This window comes from Lipotes vexillifer, unplaced genomic scaffold (assembly GCF_000442215.2).
Source record: "Lipotes vexillifer unplaced genomic scaffold, Lipotes_vexillifer_v1.1 scaffold101, whole genome shotgun sequence".
Taxonomy (NCBI): domain Eukaryota; kingdom Metazoa; phylum Chordata; class Mammalia; order Artiodactyla; family Lipotidae; genus Lipotes; species Lipotes vexillifer.
Genome location: NW_006790811.1, coordinates 55,886 through 83,214, shown reverse-complemented (window position 1 = coordinate 83,214; position 27,329 = coordinate 55,886). Strand labels below are relative to the sequence as shown.

The window sequence follows — 27,329 nt, the reverse complement described above, 5'->3', positions numbered from 1 at the left end:
TACCCACCAGAAAGACAAGATCCAGCTTCATCCACCAGAACACAGGCACTAGTCCCCTCCACCAGGAAGCCTACACGGCCCACTGAACCAAACTTAGCCACTGGGGACAGACACCAAAAACAATGGAAACTACGAACCTGCAGCCTGCAAAAAGGAGACCCCAAACACAGTAAGATAAGCAAAATGAGAAGACAGAAAAACACACAGCAGATGAAGGAGCAAGATAAAAACCCACCAGACCTAACAAATGAAGAGGAAATAGGCAGTCTACCTGAAAAAGAATTCAGAATAATGAAAGTAAAGATGATCCAAAATCTTGGAAATAATATAGAGAAAATACAAGAAACATTTAACAAGGAGCTAGAAGAACTAAAGATGAAACAAACAACAATGAACAACACAATAAATTAAATTAAAAATACTCTAGATGGGGGCTTCCCTGGTGGTGCAGTGGTTGAGAGTCCGCCTGCCGATGCAGGGGACGCAGGTTTGTGCCCCAGTCCAGGAGGATCCTGCGTGCCGCACAGCGGTTAGGCCCATGAGCCATGGCCGCTGGGCCTGCACGTCTGGAGCCTGTGCTCTGCAACGGGAGGGGCTGCAGCCGGGAGGGGCCGCATACCACAAAAAAAAATAAAAATACTCTAGATGGGATCAATAGCAGAATAACTGAGGCAGAAGAACAGATAAGTGACCTGGAAGATTAAATATGGAAATAACTACTGCAGAGCAGAATAAAGAAAAAGGAATGAAAAGAACTGAGGACAGTCTCAGAGACCTCTGGGACAACATTAAACACACCAATATTCGAATTATAGGGGTTCCAGAAGAAGAAGAGAAAAGAAAGGGACTGAGAAAATATTTAAAGAGATTATACTTGAAAACTTCCCTAATATGGGAAAGGAAATAGTTAACCAAGTCCAGGAAGCACACAGAGTCCCATATAGGATAAATCCAAGGAGAAATACACCAAGAAACATATTAATCAAACGGTCAAAAATTAAATACAAAGAAAACATATTAAAAGCAGCAAGGGAAAAACAACAAATAACACACAAGGGAATCCCCGTAAGGTTAACAGCTGATGTTTCAGCAGAAACTCTGCAAGCCAGAAGGGACTGGCAGGTCATATTTAAAGTGATGAAGGAGAAAAACTTGCAACCAACATTACTGTACCCAGCAAGGATCTCATTCAGATTTGATGGAGAAATTAAAACCTTTACAGACAAGCAAAAGCTAAGAGAGTTCATCACCACCAAACCATCTTTACAACAACTGCTAAAGGAACTTCTCTAGGCAAGAAACACAAGAGAAGGAAAAGACCTACAATAACGAACCCAAAACAATTAATAAAATGGGAATAGGAACATACATATCGATAATTAACTTAAATGTAAACTGACTAAATGCTCCCACCAAAAGACACAGATTGGCTGAATGGATACAAAAACAAGACCCATATATTTGCTGTCTACAAGTGAGACCCACTTCAGACCTAGACACACATACAGACTGAAAGTAAGGGGATGGAAAAAGATAGTTCATGCAAATTGAAACCAAAAGAAACTGGAGTAGCAATTCTCGCATCAGACAAAATAGACTTTAAAATAAAGAATATTAGAAGAGACAAAGGACACTACATAATGATCAAGGGATCAATCCAAGAAGAAGATATAACAATTGTTTGCAATTGTTTACAACAATTGTTTGCAATTGTTTATAACAATTGTTTGCAATATTTATGCACCCAACACAGCAGCACCTCAATACATAAGGCAAATACTAACAGCCATAAAAGGGGAAATCGACAGTAACATATACATAGTAGGGGACTTTAACACCCCACTTTCACCAATGGACAGATCATCCAAAATGAAAATAAAAAAGGAAACACAAGCTTTAAATGATACATTAAACAAGATGGACTTAATTGATATTTATAGGACATTCCATCCAAAAACAACAGAATATACATTTTTCTCAAGTGCTCATGGAACATTCTCCAGGATAGATCATATCTTGGGTCACAAATCAAGCCTTGGTAAATTTAAGAAAACTGAAATTGTATCAAGCATCTTTTCCGACCACAAGGCTATGAGATTAGATATCAATTACAGGAAAAGATCTGTAAAAAATACAAGCGCATGGAGGCTAAACAATACACTACTTAATAACGAAGTGATCACTGAAGAAATCAAAGAGGAAATAAAAAAATATCTAGAAACAAATGACAATCGAGACATGATGACACAAAACCTATGGTATGCAGCAAAAGCAGTTCTAAGAGGGAAGTTTATAGCAATACAATCCTACCTTAACAAACAGGAAACATCTCAAATGAACAACCTAACCTTGCACCTAAAGCAATTCGAGAAAGAAGAACAAAAAACCCCTAAAGTTAGCAGAAGGAAAGAAATAATAAAGATCAGGTCAGAAATAAATGAAAAAGAAATGAAGGAAATGATAGTAAAGATCAATAAAACTAAAAGCTGGTTCTTTGAGAACATAAACAAAATTGATAAACCATTAGCCAGCCTCATTAAGAAAAAAAGAGAGAGGACTCTAATCAATAGAATTAGAAATTAAAAAGGAGAAGTAACAACTGACACTGCAGAAATACAAAAGATCATGAGAGATCACTACAAGCAATGCCAATAAAACAGACAACCTGGAAGAAATGGACAAATTCTTAGAAATGTACAACCTGCCAAGACTGAATCAGGAAGAAATAGAAAATATGAACAGACCAATCACAAGCACTGAAATGGAAACTGTGATTAAAAATCTTCCAACAAACAAAAGCCCAGGACCAGATGGCTTCACAGGCAAATTCTATCAAACATTTAGAGAAGAGCTAACACCTATCTTTCTCAAACTCTTCCAAAATATAGCAGAGGGAGGAACACTCCCAAACTCATTCTAGAAGGCCACCATCACCCTGATGCCAAAACCAGACAAGGATGTCACAAAGAAAGAAAACTGCAGGCCAATATCACTGATGAACATAGATGCAAAAATCCTCAACAAAATACTAGCAAACAGAATCCAACAGCACGTTAAAAGGATCATACAGGGCTTCCATGGTGGCGCAGCGGTTGAGAGTCTGCCTGCCGATGCAGGGGACACGGGTTCGTGCCCCCGTCCTGGAATATCCCACATGCCGTGGAGCGGCTGGGCCCATGAGCCATGGCTGCTGAGCCTGCGCATCCGGAGCCTGTGCTCTGCAACAGGAGAGGCCACAGCAGTGAGAGGCCCACGTACCGCAGGAAACAAATAAAACAAAAAAAAAACGGATCATACACCATGATCAAGTGGGGTTTATACCAGGAATGCAAGGATTCTTTAATATAAGCAAATCAATCAATGGGATAAACCATGTTAACAAATTGAAGGAGAAAAACAATATGATCATCTCAATAGATGCAGAGAAAGCTTTCGACAAAATTAAACACCCATTTATGATGAAAACCCTGCAGGAAGTAGGCATAGAGAGAATTTTTCTCAACATAATAAAGGCCATATATGACAAACCCACAGCCAACATCATCCTCAATGGTGAAAAACTGAAAGCATTTCCACTAAGATCAGGAACAAGACAAGGTTGCCCCCTCTCACCACTCTTATTCAACATAGTTTTGGAAGTTTTAGCCACAGCAATCACAGAAGAAAAGGAAAGAAAAGGAATCCAAAACGCAAAAGAAGAAGTAAAGCTGTCACTCTTTGCAGATAACATGATACTATACATAGAGAATCCTAAAGATGCTACCAGAAAACTACTAGAGCTAATCAATGAATTTGGTAGAGTAGCAGGATACAAAATTAATGCACAGAAATCTCTGGCATTCCTATACACTAATGATGAAAAATCTGAAAGTGAAATCAAGAAAACACTCCCATTTACCACTACAACAAAAAGAAAAAAATATCTAGGAATAAACCTACCTAAGGAGACAAAAGACCTGTATGCAGAAAATTATAAGACACTGATGCAAGAAATTAAAGATGACAGAAATAAATGGAGAGACATACCATGTTCTTGGATTGGAAGAATCAACATTGTGAAAATGATTCTACTACCCAAAGCAATCTATAGATTCAATGCAATCCCTATCAAACTACCACTGGTATTTTTAACAGAACGAGAACAAAAAATTTCACAATTTGTATGGAAACACAAAAGACCCAGAATAGCCAAAGCAAGCTTGAGAACGAAAAACGGATCTGGAGGAATCAGTCTCCCTGACTTCAGACTATATTACAAAGCTACAGTAATCAAGACAGTATGGTACTGGAACAAAAACAGAAAGATAGCTCAATGGAACAGGATAGAAAGCCCAGAGATAAACCCATGCACATATGGACACCTTATCTTTGATAAAGGTGGCAGGAACGTACAGTGGAGAAAGGACAGCCTCTTCAATAAGTGGTGCTGGGAAAACTGGACAGGTACATGTAAAAGTATGAGATTAGATCACTCCCTAACACCATACACAAAAATAAGCTCAAAATGGATTAAAGACCTAAATGTAAGGCCAGAAACTATCAAACTCTTAGAGGAAAACATAGGCAGAACACTGTATGACATAAATCACAGCAAGATCCTTTTTGACCCACCTCCTAAAGAAATGGAAATAAAAACAAAAATAAACAAATGAGACCTAGTGAAACTTCAAACCTTTTGCACAGCAAAGGAAACCATAAACAAAACCAAAAGACAACCCTCAGAATGGGAGAAAATATTTTCAAATGAAGCAACTGACAAAAGATTAATCTCCAAAATTTATAAGCAGCTCATGCAACTCAATAACAAAAAAACAAACAACCCAATCCAAAAATGGGCAGAAGACCTAAACAGACATTTTTCCAACGAAGATATACAGACTGCCAACAAACACATGAAAGAATGCTCAACATCATTAGAGAAATGAAAATCAAAACTACAATGAGATATCATCTCACACCAGTCAGAATGGCCATCATCAAAAAATCTAGAAGCAATAAATGCTGGAGACGGTGTGGAGAAAAGGGAACCCTCTTGCACTGTTGGTGGGAATGTAAATTGATACAGCCACTGTGGAGAACAGTATGGAGGTTCCTTAAAAAACTACAAATAGAACTACCATATGACCCAGCAATCCCACTACTGGGCATATACCCTGAGAAAACCATAATTCAAAAAGAGTCATATACCAAAATGTTCATTGCAGCTCTATTTACAGTTGCCCGGAGATGGAAACAACCAATGTGTCCATCATCGGATGAATGGATAAAGAAGATGTGGCACATATATACAATGGAATATTACTCAGCCATAGAAAGAAACGAAACTGAGCTATTTGTAATGAGGTGGATAGACCTAGTGTCTGTCATACAGAGTGAAGTAAGTCAGAAAGAGAAAGACAAATACCATATGCTAACACATATATATGGAATTTAAGGAAAAAAAATGTCATGAAGAACCTAGGGGTTAGACAGGAATAAAGACACAGACCTACTAGAGAATGGACTTGAGTATATGGAGAGGGGGAAGGGTAAGCTGTGACAAAGCAAGCGAGAGGCATGGACATATATACACTACCAAATGTAAGGTAGATAGCTAGTGGGAAGCAGCCGCATAGCACAGGGAGATCAGCTCGGTGCTTTGTGACCACCTGGAGGGGTGGGATAGGGAGTGTGGGAGGGAGGGAGACGCAAGAGGGAAGAGATATGGGAACATATGTATATGTATAACTGATCCACTTTGTTATAAAGTAGAAACTAACACACCATTGTAAAGCAATTATACTCCAATAAAGGTGTAAAAGAAAAAAAAGAAGGGCCTTTGGAAGGTAATAAGATCATAAGGGTAGAACCCTCATAACAGACTTAGTATTCTTGTAAGAGGGAAAAGAGACACCAGAGCTTCTTCTCTCAGACTTGTCAGGATCTAGTGAGAAGGCAGCTATCTACAAGCCAAGAAGAGAGCCCTCACCAAGAATCAAATCTGCTGGTACCTTGATCCTGTTCTTCCCTGACTCCAAAACTGTGAGAAATAAATGTTTGCGGCTTAAGTCACCCTGTCTATTGTAAATTGTTATAGCAGCCAGAGATGACTAAAACAAAACTTTTCTTTCTTCGTCTAATCGTGCCCTACTCCAGTTTGTTCTAAAGCACAACCTTTTGGGTTATTCCCCTGATCAAAACTCTTGGAGAGCTTTTTATTGATAGACTAGAAACTTCCAAACCCCTTAGCAAATCATTCAGGAACCACCCAGAATCTAGGCTTCCAGCCTAATGGTTCTAACACCATTCCTCCACACCTTTCCTCTTCTACGCCTGACTTGGCTCAGGCTGATCCCTTCCTCTGCACTATCCCAACATGTTCCAACATTGCCTCCTTTCACTTCCAGGTCCATTTCAGCTGCCCCTGCATCCAGGGCGCAACACAGCCAGGGTCCTCTCCCCACCTCAACACCTCCTGCCTCTTACCCCCACCTCTCTTTGTCTAATGCAATCATATTTTCCATGGGAGATGTGTTTTAAAGTCAGCCAAAAAATCACCTATATTTGAAACTACCCTAGAGATTCTCTTAGGAGGACTAACCCTATAATCCAATACCATTTCTCAAATGCACTGAGGGGCCACATTATAGGGAAAAGAAAACAAAAACACAACCAGAACCATGAAGTCAGTCAGATGCTCACACAGACAAGTAGCTGGAAGAAACAAAACTGAGCCTCATTTTTCACCACTGCTCCCACTGGAGCATCAGCTACAGCAGTTAAATCACCAGAAGATCAGAAGAAACTCAGAAGATCAATGCCCTGTACCTGTTGTTAGTGTTGCTAATATGCAGCTCCTGCCTTGCTCACTAGCTGTGAACTCCTTGGGGACAACAGCCTATGTGATCCAACTGATATAAGCTTTACTTAATTAACACATCATGTGAGCTAGATGCTTTGGGAAAATCCCTACATTTCACCTTCCCAAAGAACCACTTGGAAAGTTCTAAAGCCACTTTCACCTCTAAGGCTATCAGAGTCTATGAAATTAGTGTGTAGACCTGTGGTCCCTGAATGAGGAACAGGGAGAGACAGACACACTTCCTAAGAGCAGAGAGGCAACGACCAAAATAATCCTACCACTTGGGCAGTAAAAAGGGACCAGCTCTAACCTAGCCTCCTACCTCTGTCCTATCAACAAGCAAATCATTCAAAATGGTCTTCTATCTTACTGTCTAAGTTTTCTTAGGGTAGCAATTTCACTAGTGATTAAATATGGGCACTACTCTTTTTATTGTATTAGAAAATATTTTCTAACAAAACTTTCTACAACCCCAAATTCCAACAAATGAACTATTTCTTTATAAAAATTTCTGGATAGGCTTTTGTTTTTATCTGTTTTCCTTCTTTTATTTCACCTTCCATTTTCTCATATGCTCGAGGGAGCCCATGTTAACACACTTCTTGGCATCCCTGTTCTAAGTCATCCTGATGATTCATGTGCTGACCTTAACAACTTATCCCCTTGATATTTCGCTCTCCTCCCACTCGCTCAATCCCATGATTCCAACTCTATTACTCCTCTTTTTCTTCTCCCTTTTTAATGCCTACTTTTATAGCCCAAGACTAGAATAAAAATTCCATAACAACCCTATATGAAACTGCTCTAGTGTTAAATTACTTTATATTCACATTATATTTATGTCTAACTACATATTATATCCACATTCCCAGCTCCCATGTACTTGTAATCCTGGTGAAGATGGATCTGGAAATTAATGCTTTGAGGAATACTCCTTCCCAACCCCACCCCTAAATAACAATGGAGTTGGGAAAGCCCCAAAATAGGCAAGGCTAAAAACAGACAAGCCTTTTAGACAAGAAACGTAAAGCAATGAATGGGCGGACACTGGGACCCACGAGACTCTGAGCCTGGAAGACCTCAGTCAGGCAGCTCCCATGGAAAAACAGGGACTTAAGGGTCCCCACACAAGGGGAGGACCAGAACCAGGTTCAGTGCTCAGGGGCCAGCAGGCCTCCTCACTCCTTCATGTTATGGTCTGTACCACTGGAGGAAGACAGGAAGACCTCCACTGTAAGACCAGGTTCTGGACTGGATCCAGGAAAGGAAAAGGCAAAACTATAGAGAAAAAAGTGGGGAGTGGCAGAGAGAGAGAAGAAAATATCAAAAGAAACAAGGATTTCACACCAGAGGAAAGTAGAACAATTGGAAAAATACTTTAGTACATTAGGGTCCTCAATAATTTCACTGTACAAACATTTTAAAACAAATACATACATACAAGAAATTAAGAACAAAAATAGGCAGATATAAACCAAATAGTAATTTTAGAAATAAGAAAATAATCACTGCAATAAAACTTCAACATAAACACATGACTGTACACAAAGAAACAATAAATTGTGAAATAACACTAGGGAATCCAGCCAAAAGGAAGCACTAGAAAAAGATATACAAGCCATGAGAAAGCAGTTAAAGAGAAATGCAGACAGAACAGGAGGCTCTAGTGTATAATTAATAGAAGTCCATTCAAGAATTGAGAGCAAAATACAGTTATTTTCAGATATGCAAAGACAAAGGCAGTGACCATTCACAGTCCCTTGGTGTAGTTTAAAAGAAAAGTGAACAAAGAGGGAAGGAGAGTGCTACAAGAAACAACAGTGAACATGAAAACTGATAACATATGTTGGTGAATTTAACTGCTAACTGTGCTATATCACAATCTGAATGATAAAATAAGCCTAAAACTCTAGGCCAAAATGACAAGGCAACTGGGTGGCTAAGGTGTACTCAAGTTTTTGTCTCTCAAGTGGAGTAGGGTGAGGGTGAATGGTCTGCTGGGCAAATGCCGCAGGAGAGACAAGTCAATACTCAGGCATGAACTTTCCTCTTCACTTTTCAAAGATGCTCTAATTTAAACTTGGAAACCTGATATCTCTTCCTCTAGATAATCTGTGTCAACCTTAAGTCTTCAGTATAACAGAAAATCTAGTTTCAAAATTTCACTTTACAGAAAGAAGGAAAACAAGTAACACCAGCTGTAAAATCAGTGGAACATCTCTCTGAATTCACAGAGTAAAATTCAAAATATAACTGTAAATCAGGGCAACCAATGTACTTAAAGATGCCGTGTTCACGTCTTTCTTACTGGGTAATGCTTCAGTGAGGCAAATTCTAGGACCATGTTTTAAGGAATCCTAGAACAGTATTCTTGACATTAACCTCATTTCCTATATTAAGGGAAAAACACCTGAAGCAAGTTCCCTCTAAAGAGCTTTTTTCTTTTTCAAACCAACACATTAGGTAACTTTATACACATCAAGTCATAATCCTACATCTGAAAAAATATTAGCATTGAATATAATGAATGTGTGTAATCAACCTTCTCTGACTGATATAACTTGTCCATGCAAAATACCTCTATCTTTGATGCTACTGCCATAATACAAGTCATGGACAATTGGGTTCCAAACAATGAATGTCATTCATTCATTCTTCCACCTTGAAATACAAGTATGAAGTTGGGTCACAGGTTATTTCACAAAAACACATTTTTGGAGATAAAATTAAGCCTTCAACATCCTCCAGTACACAGTAAGCACTGGGCCAGTTTTACAATATTCACAGCAAGGCATGCTTCCTTCTTGGAGTTAATCCCATCAGGTGACTCTAGGCAGAGCCAAAACCACTGTCAGCCAACAGGGTTCCCAAAGCCTCTCTCGCGTGAAAAGGATTTGGTTTTCAAATGCCTTAACCTTCGCTGAAAACAGGAGTATTAAAGCTAATCCTACACTGAGCTCTGCCCGCCAGAGCAACAGTCAGCTCTACCCACCACCAAGTCCCTCCCATCAGGAAACTTACACAAGCCTCTTAGGATAGCCTCATCCACCAGAGGGCAGAGAGCAGAAGCAAGAAGTACAATCCTGCAGCCTGTGGAACAAAAACCACATTCACAGAAAGACAGACAAGATGAAAAGGCAGAGGGCTATGTACCAGATGAAGGAACAAGATAAAACCCCAGAAAAACAACTAAATGAAGTGGAGATAGGCATCTTCCAGAAAAAGAATTCAGAATAATGATAGTGAAGATGATCCAGGACCTTGGAAAGAATGGAGGTAAAGATTGAGAAGATGCAAGAAATGTTTAACAAAGACCTAGAAGAATTAAAGAACAAACACACAGAGATGAACAATACAATAACTGAAATGAAACCTACACTAGAAGGAATCAATAGCAGAATAACTGAGGCAGAAGAACGGATAAGTGACCCGGAAGACAGAATGGTGGAATTCACTGCTGCAGAACAGAATAAAGAAAAAAGAATGAAAAGAAATGAAGACAGCCTAAGAGACCTCTGGGACAACATTAAATGCAACAACATTCGCATTGTAGGGGTCCCAGAAGGAGAAGAGAGAGGGAAAGAACCAGAGAAAATATCTGAAGAGATTATAGAGGAAAACGTCCCTAACATGGGAAAGGAAATAGTCACCAGAGTCCAGGAAGTGCAGCGAGTCCCATACAGGAGAAACACACTGAGACACATAGTAATCAAATTGGCAAAAATTAAAGACAAAGAAAAATTATTAAAAGCAGCAGGGAAAAACGACAAATAACATATAAGGGAACGCCCATAAGGTTAACAGCTGATTTCTCAGCAGAAACTCTACTAGCCAGAAGGGAGTGGCATGATATACTTCAAGTGATGAAAGGGAAGAACCTACAACCAAGATTACTCTACCCAGGCAAGGATCTCATTCAGATTCGATGGAGAAATCAAAAGCTTTACAGACAAGCAAAAGCTAAGAGAATTCAGCACCACCAAACCAGCTCTACAACAAATGTTAAATGAATTTCTCTAAGTGGGAAACACAAGAGAAGAAAAGGACCTATAAAACCAAACCCAAAACAATTAAGAAAATGGCCATAGGAACATACATATTGATAATTACCTTAAACGTGAATGGAATAAATGCTCCAACCAAAAGAAACAGGCTTGCTGAATTAATACAAAAACAAGACCCATCTATATGCTGTCTACAAGAGACCCACTTCAGACCTAGGGACACATAGAGACTGAAAGTGAGGGGATGGAAAAAGATATTCCATACAAATGGAAATCAAAAGAAAGCTGGAGTAGCAATACTCATATCAGATAAAACAGACCTTAAAATAAAGAATGTTACAAGAGACAAGGAATGACACTATGTAATGATCAAGGGATCAATCCAAGAAGAAGATACAACAATTATAAATTTATATGCACCCAACATAGGAGCACCTCAATACATAAGGCAACTGCTAACAGCTATAAAAGAGGAAATCAACAGTAACACAGTAATAGTGGGGAACTTCAACACCTCACTTCCACCAATGGACAGATCATCCAAACAGAAAATTAATAAGGAAACACCAGCTTTAAATGACACAATAGACCAGATAGATTTAATTAATATTTATAGGACATTCCATCCAAAAACAGCAGATTACACTTTCTTCTCAAGTGCGCATGGAACATTCTCCAGGATACATCACACCTTGGGTCACAAATCAAGCCTCAGTAAATTTAAGAAAATTGAAATAATATCAAGTATCTTTTCTGACCACAACGCTATGAGATTAGAAATCAATTACAGGGAAAAAAACGTAAAAAACACAAACACATGGAGGCTAAACAATACATTATTAAATAACCAAGAGATCACTGAAGAAATCAAAGAGGAAATCAAAAAATACCTAGAAACAAATGACAATAAAAACATGACGATCCAAAACCTATGGGATGCACCAAAAGCAGTTCTAAGAGGGAAGTTTATAGCTATACAAGCCTACCTCAAGAAATAAGAAAAATCTCAAATAAACAATCTAACCTTACACCTAAATGAACTAGAGAAAGAAGAACAAACAAAACCCAAAGTTAGCAGAAGGAAAGAAATCATAAAGATCAGAGCAGAAATAAATGAAATAGAAACAAAGAAAACAATAGCAGAGATCAATAAAACTAAAAGCTGGTTCTTTGAGAAGATCAACAAAATTGATAAACCATTGGCCAGACTCATCAAGAAAAAGAGGGAGAGGACTCAAACCAATAAAATTAGAAATGAAAAAGGAGAAGTTACAACAGACACTGCAGAAATACAAAGCATCCTAAGAGATGACTACAAGCAACTCTATGACAATAAAATGGACACCCTGGAAAAAATGGACAAATTCTTAGAAAGGTATAACCTTCCAAGACTGAACCAGGAAGAAATAGAAAACATGAACAGACCAATCACAAGTAATGAAATGGAAACTGTGATTAAAAATCTTCCAACAAACAAAAGTCCAGGACCAGATGGCTTCACAGGTGAATTCTATCAAACATTTGGAGAAGCGCTAACACCCATCCTTCTCAAACTCTTCCAAAAAATTGCAGACGAAGGAACACTCCCAAACTCATTCTATGAGGCCACCATCACCCTGATAGCAAAACCAGACAAAGATACTACAAGAAAATTACAGACCAATATCACTGATGAATATAGATGCAAAAATCCTCAAGAAAATACTAGCAAACAATTCAACAACACATTAAAAGGATCATACACCATGATCAAGTGGGATTTGTCCCCGGAATGCAAGGATTCTTCAATATAAGCAAATCTATCAATGTGATACACCATATTAACAAATTGAAGAATAAAAACCATACGATCGGGCTTCCCTGGTGGCACAGTAGTTGAGAGTCCACCTGCCGATACAGAGGACACGGGTTCGTGCTCCGGTCCGGGAAGATCTCACATGCTGCGGAGCGGCTGGGCCCGTGAGCAATGGCCACTGAGCCTGCACATCTGGAGCCTGTGCTCCACAACGGGAGAGGCCACTACAGTGAGAGGCCCACATACCGCAAAGAAAAAAAGAAAATGATCATCTCGAAAGAGGCAGAAAAATCTTTCGACAAAATTCAACACGCATTTATGATAAAAACTCTCCAGAAAGTTGGCATAGAGGGAACCTACCTCAACATAATAAAGGCCATATACGACAAACCCACAGCAAACATCATTCTCAATGGTGAAAAACTGAAAGCATTTCCTCTATGATCAGGAACAAGACAAGGATGTCCACTCTCACCACTATTATTCAACATAGTTTTGGAAGTCCCAGCCATGGCAATCAGAGAAGTAGAAGTAATAAAAGAAATACAAATCGGATATGAAGAAGTAAAACTGTCACTGTTTGCAGATGACATGATACTATATATAGAGAATCCTAAATGCACAGAAATCTCTTGGATTCCTATACACTAATGATGAAAAATCTGAAAGAGAAATTAAGGAAACACTCCCATTTACCATTGCAACAAAAAGAATAAAATACCTAGGAATAAACCTACCTAAGGAGACAAAAGACCTATATGCAGAAAACTATAAGACACTGATGAAAGAAATTAAAGATGATACCAACAGATGGAGAGATATACCATGTTCTTGGATTGGACGTATCAATATTGTGAAAATGACTATACTACCCAAAGCAATCGACAGATTCAATGCAATCCCTATCAAATGACCAATGGCATTTTTTACAGAACTAGAACAAATAATCTTAAAATTTGTCTGGAGACAAAAAGACCCTGAAGAGCCAAAGCAGTCCTGAGGGAAAAAAACAGAGCTGGAGGAATCAGATTCCCTGACTTCAGACTATACTACAAAGCTACAGTAATCAAGACAATATGGTACTGGCACAAAAACCGAAATACAGATCAATGGAACAAGATAGAAAGCCCAGAGATAAACCCACACACCTATGGTCAACTAATCTATGACAAAGGAGGCAAAGATAAACAATGGAGAAGAGACAGTCTCTTCAATAAGTGGTGCTGGGAAAACTGGACAGCTACATGTTAAAGAATGAAATTAGAACACTCCCTAACACCACACACAAAAATAAACTCAAAATGGATTCAAGACCTACATGTAAGACCAGACACTATCAAACTCTTAGAGGAAAACATAGGAAGAACACTCTTTGACATAAATCACAGCAAGATCTTTTTTGATCCACCTCCTAGAGAAATGGAAATAAAAACAAAAATAAACAAATGGCATCTAATGAAACTTCAAAGCTTTTGCACAGCAAAGGAAACCATAAACAAGACGAAAAGACAACCCTCAGAATGTTAGAAAATATTTGCAAATGAATCAACGGACAAAGGATTAATCTCCAAAATGTATAAACAGCTCATGCAGCTCAATATTAAAGAAACAAACAACCCAATCCAAAAATGGGCAGAAGACCTAAATAGACATTTCTGCCAAGAAGACATACTGATGGCCAAGAAGCACATGAAGAGCTGCTCAACATCACTAATTATTAGAGAAATGCAAATCAAAACTACAATGAGGTATCACCTCACACCAGTTAGAATTGGCATCATCAGAAAATCTGCAAACAACAAATGCTGGAGAGGGTGTGGAGCAAAGAGAACCCTCTTGCACTGTTGGTGGGAATGTAAATTGATACAGCCACTATGGAGAACAGTATGGAGGTTTCTTAAAAAACTAAAAATAGAATTACCATATGATCCAACAATCCCACTCCTGGGCATATATCCAGCGAAAACCATAATTCAAAAAGACACATGCACCCCAATATTCACTGCAGCACTATTTACAATAGCCAGGTCATGGAAGCAACCTAAATGCCCATCGACAGACGAACGGATAGAGAAGTTGTGGTACATATATACAATGGAATATTACTCAGCCATAAAAAGGAACGATATTGAGTCATTTGTTGAGACGTGGGTGGATCCAGAGACTGTCATACAGAGTGAAGTAAGTCAGAAAGAGAAAAACAAATATCATATATTAACACATGTATGTGGAAACTAGAAAAAAGGTACAGATGAGCTGGTTTGCAGGGCAGAAGTTGAGACACAGATGTAGAGAACAAACGTATGTACACCAAGTGGGGAAAACCGCGGTGGGGTGGGGATGGTGGTGTGCTGAATTGGGCGATTGGGACTGACATGTATACACTGATGTGTATAAAACTAATGACTAATAAGAACCTGCTATATAAAATAAAACAAAACAAAACAAAAAAGAAAACTAATACTAAACTTTCTTTGGGTTAAAAAAAGCTAATCCTAGTCAATGCAGAAACTACTTTAGAGTGACTTAAGAAGAGAAAAGACAGGAAATGCTGTTACCGGAAGAGTAAAGAAAGCCGGGTGCTTCGCTTCATCTTCATATTTGCCTTCAGTTGAACTTCCAGCCTCCATGGATTTGGATGTAGTGTTCTTACCAATACCCATCATTAAGAGAAAGCGAGTAACTTGGCCTTTGGACTGAAGTGGCTGGAAGTTAAGGCTTGTTCACACAAGGAGCCCAGGATCAGATTCAGCTCTTCCAGTGCCGATTCTCAGGCAGAGATGAGCCCCACAAGTGCCATCTCTCAGCACACCTAGAAAAAGAGAAAGCAGCCAAATTACATCAAGCACTTAAACAGTACAGGACACACAGACACTGTGTTTCCTGCATGGGAAAGTCGAAGTACAAATTATATCCAAACACCAAAAAAACTTATTACACTTTTCAAGTCCCCATCCACCTTCATTTATAGTCACTCAGATTCTGAATCACCTTTTGGGGTTGGGGGGTGGGGAACCACCAAACTGAACCACCAAAAAATATTAGAATACTAGGGAGAAAAAATAGCAGAGGGATTTTTCTGACATGCATTATGGTATCTATCTTATAGCCCAGCACTATCCAATAGAACTTTCTGCAATGATGGAAATGTTCTACATCTGCCTTGTCCAATACGGTTGTCACTAGTCACTGGCTACTGAGCACTTGAAATGTGACTAGTGCAATAGAGAAACTGAACCTTTAAACTGTATCAAATTTAAGTTTAAATAGCCACTTGTGGCTGGTGGCAATCATACTAGACAGTTCAGTTATAGCCAATTTACTACGATTGTATGGATATTAAAATAATTTTGAATTACCTACAGGTGCCCAATTAAAGGCTGGGAAGACACTGAAAAGCACAAAAAAGAGGAGACAAGACCAACCTAGGATTAAATGGCCATACAGAACTCCAGGAAGGTGGCAAGGTGAGCTTAAATGGGCTAGAATGCCATACAAAAAACAGAACCGAAACATTCAATATCAAATCAAATGACAACATAAACCTAAAAAAGTAATCCAACCCCTAAAAAGGGGGTTGGGGAAGTACAGTGGCAAGAGATAAGAAAGGGTCCGAGGAGAATCAAGACCCAAGCTGGATCTGACATGCTCAGAGAATCTTAGAGAATCTGGACAATGCTCCAAACTAAGAGAAAATCCAAGTAAAAGTCAAAGGCAGGAAGCTACTGAAACAATTCCATGCAGCAGAAAATATTAAAAACTCAATTTCAAACAACAGAAGTATGACTTGAACAATAAAAGAGACCCACCAAAAGATTAAAAAGCATTTGGAGAATTTGGCTTAAAAAACGAGAGGGCACAGGGACTTCCCTGGTGATGCAGTGGTTGGGAGTCCACCTGCCAATGCTGGGGACACAGGTTCAAGCACTGGTCTGGGAAGATCCCACATGCCACAGAGCAACTAAACCCATGAGCCACAGCTACCGAGTCTGCGCTCTGGAGCCCATGAGCCACAACTACTGAAGCCCACGTGCCACAGCTGCTGAGGCCCACGCACCTAGAGCCCGTGCTCCCAACGGGAGAAGCCACCACAATGAGAAGTCCGTGCACTGCAACGAGGAGTAGCCCCTGATCGCCGCAGCTGGAGAGAGCCCGCACGCAGCAACAAAGACCCAACACAACCAAAAATAAATAAATAAATTTATTTATTTTAAAAAAAGAGAGAGGGCACAAGGGATCCCTTCCAGGATTGGCACACGTACAATCAAACATGCCTAGGTGTTTCTACTTTTTTTTGGTGGGGGGCACGCAGCACAGCTTGCGGGATCTTAGTTCCCTGACCAGGAATTTAACCTGCACCCTTGGCTGTGAAAGCGCAGTCTTAGCCACGGGACTGCCAGGGAATTCCCTAAGATAAAGAAAAAAATACCACAAGCATGTAGGGGCGAGAAGGGACAGAAAACATTCACTGGCACTCAGATTAGAACAATGTTAGACCTTAGCACCAATTAATTTCCCACAAGGAATGAATAACCCAGACAAGCTGTCCTGCAAGTGTGAAGGCAAACCTACAAGAAGTTTGGAAAGACAAGTAGAAAAACATCTGTTCAAAGAATTCTCTTATGGACACTTCATTCAACAAATACTTTAGATGAGCCAGGGGAAAAACTGAAATAGAAACAAATAAAAAAAGAGAAAGAATTAACAAAATTTGAAAATTCAATAGTTAGAGGGCAAAAAGGAAAAAATAAAAGAAATAGTTGCCAGAATATCAAGTTGCCTCTATAGAATCGAGCTAGGTGCACACACCAAAATTTTTTGAGGTGGCTCTTTTGGTTTAAATGTTCATGCACATTTTGCATTCTTGTTCACATTATATACATGTCGCTTTAAAGAGGCAGCTCTCAACGATGAGTGATTTTTTTCCTCCAAGGTACATTTGGCAATGTCTGGAGGCATTTTTGGTCGTCACAACTGGGGGAGAGCTACTAGTATCTAATAAGTGGAGGCCAGGAGTGCTGCTAAACATGCACAGCACAGACAGTAATTTTTTGTTATATTTGATGCAAATATCTTATCCCAGCTTTTTGTTTGCTCATGAATTTTGTGAATGATCTTTTAGAACTGTTTTTATTTGTATGTAATCAAATCCATCAATCTTCTACATTGTGATTTAGCCACTGCCATCCATCAGCTTCCCAAGATCTGAAAAAAAAAAAAAAGATACAGTGTGACAGCTAACATACCTAAATATAAAATCTGCCTGAAGCAGCCCTGACATTTTGACCTTGACCAAGAGCTTATGTTTTCCAGAAGACAGGACAAGAGGATGGTGAAATTGTTAGATTTTTACAAGGCCACCTGCCTTACAGTCACATTCAGAGGGACCAATAAGTTCTTTGCTCTACATCCAGCCCCACTGCCATTAGGATGCCAGCACACTCACGTTAACTTTAGGGAAAATGACAGGACTTTAATGTAGAATACATTTATTCTACTAGGTTAATTTTATCTTCACGTTTGTTTCAGATGTGTACATCCACTGCAGTAGCCAACCCTCTCCACTGCTCCCCATCACCAGGAACAGAGGGGGACTAATTCCATCCTGACAAGACCACTTTTCGTCAAGAACTCTGTACTCCATTTCCCTACCAAATGTTTAACCGACCCTCACAAGCTATACTGAGGGGGCCCATCCACTCCCTTTGCCTGTCTCTTACCGAACAGCAGCCTTCAGAGAGTCCTGAAGATATAGACCCAAATGAGCATGAAAGGTTTTGGGGCCAAATAAAGTACAGGGCAGGAAGCTTTGAGAAAGGCTTTGGGGCAGAGGGCTGCAAAGCCTGGGAAGGGTGGACAAATGGAGGGAAGAAGAAGAGGAGGAAAGGGAGAAGATAGTGAACACTGAAAACAAAAACGCATCCTTTTAAGTTCCAAAATGACAGAGTATTCAACAGGCAAGTACTCAAGACTGATGAAGACAGCCTGAAGGCCAGAAACCACGCATCAACCTGAGATCAGAGTGTTTTATGCACAGACCAGAACTTTTGTGGGGGGAAATGCCAAGGCCCAAAGGCAAACGCAGCAAAAGATTTAAAAAGGTGGAGTTTAGGGCCTGTGTTAGAATTTGTGGTAAAACAAAAGCCAAAATCTCCCAGGGAACCTGACACCAGGGAAAGTTTGTCCTCCCACAGTGCCCAGTGACGCCACTTCCTACTCCTTGCAAAAGAAAGAGAATAAGCAAAGCCACTGCTATCTTGCCCCTGACTACATGACAAGGGGAAAGGAGGTGCTGGGGGATAAAAGATCAGATTCACAAATAACGAAAACAATAATAATGACAGCAGTTTTCCAGCTAAGCGCCGATGTGTGCCAGACACATCTCTTACATCTCATTATATAAATGGCAATTATTTCTCCCTAGTAAGCATAGTATTACTTGATAGGCACACTAACTCCACAAAAGTGGAAACTGAGCTTCACAGAAGTTAAGTAACTTGCCAAAGGACACACAGCTATAAGCAGTGCAGCAGCAGGATTCAAACTTAAATCAGTATTCCTGTCCTAACAATGTTTGTACAAACAAGACATAAAACTATCCTCAGTTTACAGCCAACCTCCCTGAGCGAATAAGGTCCAGGCCAGCTGGCCTTAAACATTGTCTTCAGGATACTTTCTGTCCTCCTTGTGATTTTTGAGGGAGGTCCGAGGGGCTGAAATGACCAAGCTCCTTCTCCAGGGCTAAAGCCTGCTCCCCTTAGACCAGGAACCCCCAAATCTGCGCACTTCTGGCCACTCCGTGGCACGAGCCATCATCTCAACAGCACAACAGCCTCGTCTCATTTTCTTGTTCCATCTTGATAGCTCTACTGCAACGGGCACGGCCATGCTACAGAAACTACCATACCCTTTGATGGCATCCTAATTAGCCAGAGAATGACACCCAAATTCCTTAACAAGGCTGCAGGTCCACTGTGAAGCCTATGGTGAAGTTTGCCCTCGCTATGCTGTAGTTTCCATCTTTCAGTTCCTTGAAGGTGTTGGGTTCTCCTCTAGCCCTCAGGCCCTTGCACATGCTGTCCCTCCAAAATAGGCACCCTTCATCTCACGCCTTTCCCTTGGGGTAACTCCCATCAGTGCTGCCTCTGATCACCACACCTCATCATGGCGTCTGGGAACCATAAAGATGGTTACGATACAACAAGATAATGTCTACCTGCTCAGCCAGACAGGTGCAGAACAAGAGGCATTATCCCCAGTGCCTAACTTCGCACCTGTATTAAAGGCTCCCCAAAATATGGAGAACGAATAAATGATGCTTAAAAATATAATAATAAAGGTACTTCATATAACAGTCATTCTTGCTTAATACTCTTTCTTAATCTTGGAAAAGGAAAGTAACAGCCAATATCAAACTTATCTGTGATACAACAGATACATTAATGTCAAGGACAAGCCAGGTTGTCGACATCACTGCTATCATTCAACTGACAGAGAAAGATGAGGGGAAATATTTGAAAGGAAAAGAGTGAATTATAGCCATATTAAGAGATATGAAAATTGTAGAGAATCTTTGCATAGATGGCTAGATACAAACACATGAGCAAGGCTCCTTCAGTGCTGACTGATTCTAACATTTCCCAGTTGCCAGCAATAAGCATCTAGATCAGAAGCTAGCAAACCATTGCCTGGCCTGGTTTGTTGTGGTCCCCAGCTATGAATGATTTTTACATTTTTAAAAGGTTGTAAACAACACCAAGGAAGAAGAACATATATGACAGAGGCCATCTGGCCCATGAAACCTAAGATATTTACAGCAAAGTCTGCTGACTCCAAAGGTAAGAGGATGAAGGAATCCTGTTTAGAATGGTAGTAACAGCATTAAATACTTAATAAATTTAACAAAAATGAGCATAACCTTTACAAATAAAGCTATAACCTATTATTAAGGGCCATAAAATAACCAGAAAAACAGACAATAGTCTTGGATAAGTGAGCTACTATAAGGGTATACATTCTCCTACAAACATAAAGTATATAAGTTTAATAAAAATCAATTAATACCTTAAAGGGGGCTTGCTAAAATTCCTGTGGAAGAATAAGCAAAAGTAGCCACAAGTATTTGAAAAAAGAATAGGAAGAACATGTTCTATCATAAAGTTGTAGTAAACAGAGGAGTTCAACTTTGGTATAAAAAGAGACAAATAGGTCACACAACAGAAAACCCACAAAGTGACAAATATATGATGTGGGAAGCATTTAAATCTTAAAACAAAGTATGGATTTTTCAATACAACATGCCAAGACAACTGGTTCACTATTAATAAACTCCAGAAAAGTAATAAAGCCAGTTAATGACTATATAATGTTAGGGTAGGGGACCCTTTTTTGGTATATCATTAAAGATGAAAAAGAGATGGAGGCTGATAGATTTTTACAATATAAATTTTTTTAGATTTCTGTATGGATAAAAATCCAACAAAATCAAACAGCAAAATATAACATAGGTAAGATAATGTGTTGATATCTTTACTATCTGAAGAGCTCTTGCAAACCAATAAACAGAAAACAAAAATCCTTACTATAAAAATGGGCAAGACATATGAGCTTCTAATCCTCAGTCTCCCACAAAAACAAATAGAAAAATAAATGCTCGATCCTTGTTTAAAATCAAAAGTACATTGAAATGAGGTAAACTTTTTTTAACCTACATCAGTTATTTATAATAAGCTTATTGTACAGTGTTAGAGAAATAGACGAACACTCCTAATGAAATACAAATTTGCTAATAAGAAGGTAATTTGGTTATATGTATCAAGAATTATAAATAATCATATTTACTTCTAATATATCCTGAGGAAGTGCTACTTCTAGGCATGTATTTTAAGGTAATAATTAGGACATATAAAGATTTAGCTACAAAACTGTGCGTGTTAACATTGTTAATAAGACCAAAAATCAAGAAAAATCTAATATCCAACACTAGGGAATTGAACGGTAAAACTACGGTATGTTCATACAAAGGAATGCCATTGCAGCCATTAAAAAGATGGCACACGGACTTCCCTGGTGGTGCAGTGATTAAGAATCCGCCTGCCAATGCAGGGGACACGGGTTTGAGCCCTGGTCCAGGAAGGTCCCACATGCTGTGGAGCAACTAAGCCCGTGAGCCACAACTACTGAGCCGGCGCACCCTAGAGCCCGTGCTCCACAACAAGAGAAGCCACCAGAAGGAGAAGCCCATGCACCGTAACAAAGAGTAGCCCCCACTCACAGCAACAAGAGAAAGCCCACGCACAGCAACAAAGACCCGGCACAGCCCAAAATAAACAAACAAACAAATAAATAAATAAAATTTTAAAAACGATGGCACAGAAATATTTATTGACGTGGGAAAATGTTTGCCCTATGTTATATAAGGAAACAGGGTTTTTTTTCCTAAAGTATAATATTATACTAAAGGAAATAAGCCAGTCACAGAAAGACAAACATGACATGATTCCACTTATGTGAGGTATCTGGAACAGTCACTCATAGAAGCACAGAGTAGAATGGTGGTTGCCAGGGGCTGGCAGGGAGGGGGAAGTGAGGAGTTGCTTTTCAGCAGGTATAAAGTTTATCAAGCAAGATGAATAAGTTCTAGAGATCTGCTGTACAACATCATGCCTATAGTTAACAATACTGTATTGTTCACTTAAAAGTTTGTTAAGGGCTTCCCTGGTGGCGCAGTGGTTAAGAGTCTGCCTGCCGATGCAGGGGACACGGGTTTGTGCCCTGGTCCGGGAAGATCCCACATGCCGCGGAGCGGCTGGGCCCGTGAGCCATGGCCACTGAGCCTGTGCGTCCTGAGCCTATACTCCGCAACAGGAGAGGTCACAACAGTGAGAGGCCCGTGTACCACAAAAAAAAAAAGTTTGTTAAGAGGGTAGATCTCAGTAATAATAAATAATAATAATAATAAAAGATATCAATTTTCTAAAATAATGCAGTGAAAAGAATTAAAGGAAATTTATACAATGAAAAAAGCAGTATGTACAGCAATAACCCACTGTGTATGGATAAGTGTGCCACACACATATACACACCAAAATGTTAACCAAAATGTTGACTGGTGGGACAGCAAAGGAGTTATCTTTTTCCTTTTATTCCTCTATTTTCCCTGAAGTTATTTACTCAACAATGAACGCTATGCTCTCTTTCTCCCCCAAGAGCCACATCAGCACCCATATCAAATCCAGAGAAGTGATCAGTTCCCCTTAACAAGGGGATACAAAGCCATTCAGTCCTTTCTGTTGAGAGATCAGGACACAACTCTATAATTGCAAAGTGGTGTGGAGTAAAGTTCTCATGTTTAAAGTTGTAAAGTAATTTTTGTTGTCAGAGAATGGACAAAAGACAAGGCTTTGTAAATTATACTTAGCAAGGAGGGAACTAACAATGAAAGAGGCGTATCAATTGCCAAGGCTGCCCCAAGAAGTGATCCTCAACTTTGACTCTATGTTGGAACCACCTGAAAACTTTAAAAATACTCTCTACCCACCCAGAAAGTCTACTGAATAGAACTGTATAGCCTGAGCATTTAGATTTTATAAAACTCTCCTGCAGCCAGAGTTAAAAATCCCTACCTTAGAGCAAGCAAGAAATCACTGAAGATTCAAAAAATAATAAATCAACCTCAATAAAGGTAAGCCTCATAGGGTGGGAAAATAGCGATTTGGGAAATTCTGCTATGAGCAAATAGAAAAGGAAAATATTTAGATCTTCAACAAATCTTTCAATCCCCTAAAGATTGAGCCACCAGCTCTCTAGCCACCGATAATCATGCACAAATGCAGAATAACAATTCTTAATCAGTGTTTATTTCATCAGCTATTCAGCCAGAGATCACTTCTTTCTTTTTTTTAAATAAATTTATTTATTTATTCATTTATTTAATTTTTGGCTGCATTGGGTCTTCACTGCTGCATGAGGGTTTTCTCTAGCTGCTAAGAGCAGGGGCTACTCTTCGTTGTGGTGCACAGGCCTCCCATTGTGGTGGCCTCTCCCATTGCAGAGCACGGGCTCCAGGCACACGGGCCTCAGCACTTGTGGCACACGGGCTTCAGTAGTTGTGGTTCGCGGGCTCCAGAGCGCTGCAGGCTCCATAGTTGTGGCACACGGGCTTAGTTGCTCTGCGGCATGTGGGATCTTCCTGGACCAGGGATCGAACCCGTGTCCCCTGCATTGGCAGGCGGATTCTTAACCACTGCACCACCAGGGAAGCCCCAGTGATCACTTCTTTTGCACTGAATTTTTTTATCTGACCATTTTTCCCCTGTCAGTGTCAACTCTTTCAACTGTGGCTTACCATGGCCACCTGACTTGAAAGTATGATGGTACGACCCAAACCGGATTTAAGGGCCAAACTGCTCCTGGAATATAATACCAACATCTTTTGTGTTTCTTGGAAGGACAACCAAATGCTAAGAAAACGTGTTTTCCCAGCATCAGCACCTAGTAGTCCCTAGTACACAACATATAAAACACTCTATGGTTGAATGAATTAATCACTAAGAGTCCTCTGAAGGATAGAATCCCCCTGTGTACACTTCATCTTTATATTCCAGTTCATAAAACAGAACTCAACAAATGTTGATGAGAGCCACATTTACCCGAAATAGACGGCACTGAATGAATACTACATTAAAAACGTAACTGCAAAGCAAATCCATCATTTGATCTGGATACAAAAACCTACAGTTCTCCAAAATGATAAAGAATAAGAAAAAAAAGAATAGAGAAGGACTTCCCTGGTGGCACAGTGGTTAAGACTCCACGCTCCCAAAGCAGGGGGCCTGGGTTCAATCCCTGGTCAGGGAACTAGATCCCACATGCATGCCACAACTAAGGAGCCCATGAGCCGCAACTAAGACCCAGCACAACCAAGTAAATTAAAAAATTTAAAAAGGAATAGAGAGAATAAGAATCAATGGTTCATGTACCTAAGACTTAATTGGGAATCTTATTCAACATGCAGATTTCTTCCACACATATAGTGGCAGAAAAATATTCAAAGCTGTTTTTATTATAACAGTCCCAAACTCAAGACACAGAAACGTCCATCAACAGGCAAATGGATAATCAAAACATGGTGGGTCCATGCAAAGGGATAGTAAGCAATTAAAAGGAAGCAACTACTGATGCACCTAATAACATGGAGAAATCGCACAGACACCGTTGAGTGAAAGAAGCCAGACACAAGACATGCTGCCTGAATCCCTATAGACAAAACTAATCTTCGGTGGCAGGAAACAGTTAGTGGTGACCTAGAACAGCTAAAACGGGAAGGAGGGACTCCAGAGGCAGAGGAAGGAACCTACGGAGTGACAGAAATGTTCCATAACTTAGCTATGATTCTGGTGGCTCCATTTGTATGTATATCCATTTACTGTATGTAAACTATGGCTCAGTAAAGTTGATTTTAGAAGAAAAAATATTTTTAACTCCCATAATCCCACCAACTTTAAAAAATGTCCCCTCTCCCAAATTGATTCCACAGACCTGCATCAAAACCTGGGACTTACATTTTTAACAAATGCACAAATGTTCTGATGCTAGTGGTCCTCAGATCAACACCTCTGGATGGACAACCTGGGGTGGGATAAAGCTATTTTTCCCACTTGCAGAAATCTATCTAGACAGGTGAGAGTATATGATCACGAAAGAAAACTCTGGGATAAGGAAACTCAAAACCTCAACTTGCCAAGTGGTAGCCTGGTCCTTCCCAAGATACAAACAAGAACTTTCCGAGCTGGCCAGGTTCAATGATAAAGCACATTTAAAAAGTCAATCTGTAGCTCTCTGCTTAAATCCGATCATTAGGGGATTATAGTTGAACTGTGGCTGCTCCATTAAATTCTGTTAAATGCTAACATTTGACCTAAATGTTTTTAATTCAAGCCAAAAGAAAGATTACTGGAACAAATATCCTCAACTTGTACGTGATCAAACTTCCTTTAAATATAATGACTTAAATTGTTGCCCAACATACAGTCTTGCTTTAGGGGGTTTAGAATTCTGACATTGACCCTGGCTAGCTATCATTATTCCATTTAAACAGTAATGAAATGAACCTGTAAGAAGTGGTTATCATTTGACCTTGTGATTACAGTTATGGTGTAACTGGGGGGGAAAACATCATCCTACAGCCTTTTCCAAAACACTCTAAGAACCCTTGCTCTAATTCTTCAAACTGCAAGTCACCACCCACTAGTGGGCCATGAAACCAACGGGATCTCAACCAGAATTTGCAGAACAATGAAATTTAACAGAATAAAGAAAATTCAGAGCACATCTCACAAGATAAGGGTAACCCAGAGTTTCAAGGTAAAAACTGTGGGTCAGTCAAAAAGAGCCTAAAAGTCACTGATATAAACTAAAGTTCTGCCCAGTGACACAAAAGGCATATTTCAAGCGCCCAATTTAAATCAGGTTATTTGCTGAACTTTAACATACTCACAGAAATAATTTGCCAAAGTGGTACAAGATGATGACACTGATTAACAAAATATAACATCCCCTTGCCACAAGGATGGAGAGAGCATCCAGAATCATGGCCTCAGAGAGGCCTTTCTTTAAAATCTATCAGAGCCCTAAACCAAACTACCTCAGTGACTGCAATCAAGACAGGCTCTGTTGCACCCCAATGAGCTGTGTAAGCTTCTGTCACTGTCTTGGTTTGTCAATTTGTTCCCTTAAGAAGAAGAGACTTTTAAAAAGTTAGATAAAACCGGATTTCTGAAGGGAAATCAGGATTGGTTGTCAGGTTTCATCTCAGAAACCACATGCTGAGAACCTCAAGAGCCCCTGGGCCTATGAGGCACCCATGGCACAATCCTACAGGCAAAGTGGAAGGGAAAGGGCCCCGGGATAAATGCTGCTCAAATACTTAGGAATCACCTAAAAATATAGTCAGGTCCTCAACAGTGGGCCAGAGACGATGCAAAGCCACTGGATAGACATGGCAAATATTCCTGGAACATCTGTGGGATGAGGTGAGCAGGGAAGATCATTCCTAATTGAAAGCAAATATTTTTGGAGCATAAGATGACATGCCTAACTGATAAAATGATGGAAGATGTTAAAGAATATGTTCTGCCTTCAGAAGACACCTTCAGTCTCTTCCAGAGACTAGGCCTGGGAAGCCCTTGGTACAGAATAAGCTCTAGTCCCAAATAGACTCTAAATCCTAAAGAAGCTTAGATCCAGCCCAAGACAGGTTGTTTTGCTGACGTCAGTTTACACACAGCCTGAGCCATGTAAATTGGTGGTCATGCTGTCTAGAGGAGAAAACCATGACTCACTGACTGCTCAATTAGGGGAAAGATGGAGTCAAGTTTACAGCAAAAGGTCAAAGCAGCTGATGTTTTGTTAGTTTGGTGGCTTTAAAATACAAAGTCATCAGTGATCTCTGTTTTTCTGACCTAATGTTGTAGGTCGTAGGTGTCAGATGCTGTGGCTAGTACCATCCAACAGAAATCTCTTCCCCAAACTTTATTCAAAATTATGACAAGACCTTAACACTCATCATCCTCACTCTGCCTCTCCTGCCCCAGGTACTATCCATATGAACCATGTTGACCTGCAGAGTTCCCAGGTCTTAGCTCAAAAAGTCTCCTCCTGGGCTTCCCTGGTGGCGCAGTGGTTGAGG

General features: G+C 39.8%; 1 protein-coding gene across 1 annotated transcript in view; it reads right to left on the bottom strand.

Moving 5' to 3' along the window:
• SLC23A2 (solute carrier family 23 member 2) overlaps positions 1 to 15,450 on the bottom strand; it is a 91,843-nt gene extending 76,393 nt beyond the window's left edge. Inside the window, exon 1 of the mRNA XM_007463973.1 lies at positions 15,199 to 15,450. Coding sequence (XP_007464035.1) covers positions 15,199 to 15,306 — 108 coding nt within the window. The 5' untranslated portion in view covers positions 15,307 to 15,450. The remainder of the gene's footprint in view (positions 1 to 15,198) is intronic.
• Between the last annotated feature and the right edge of the window lie 11,879 nt (positions 15,451 to 27,329).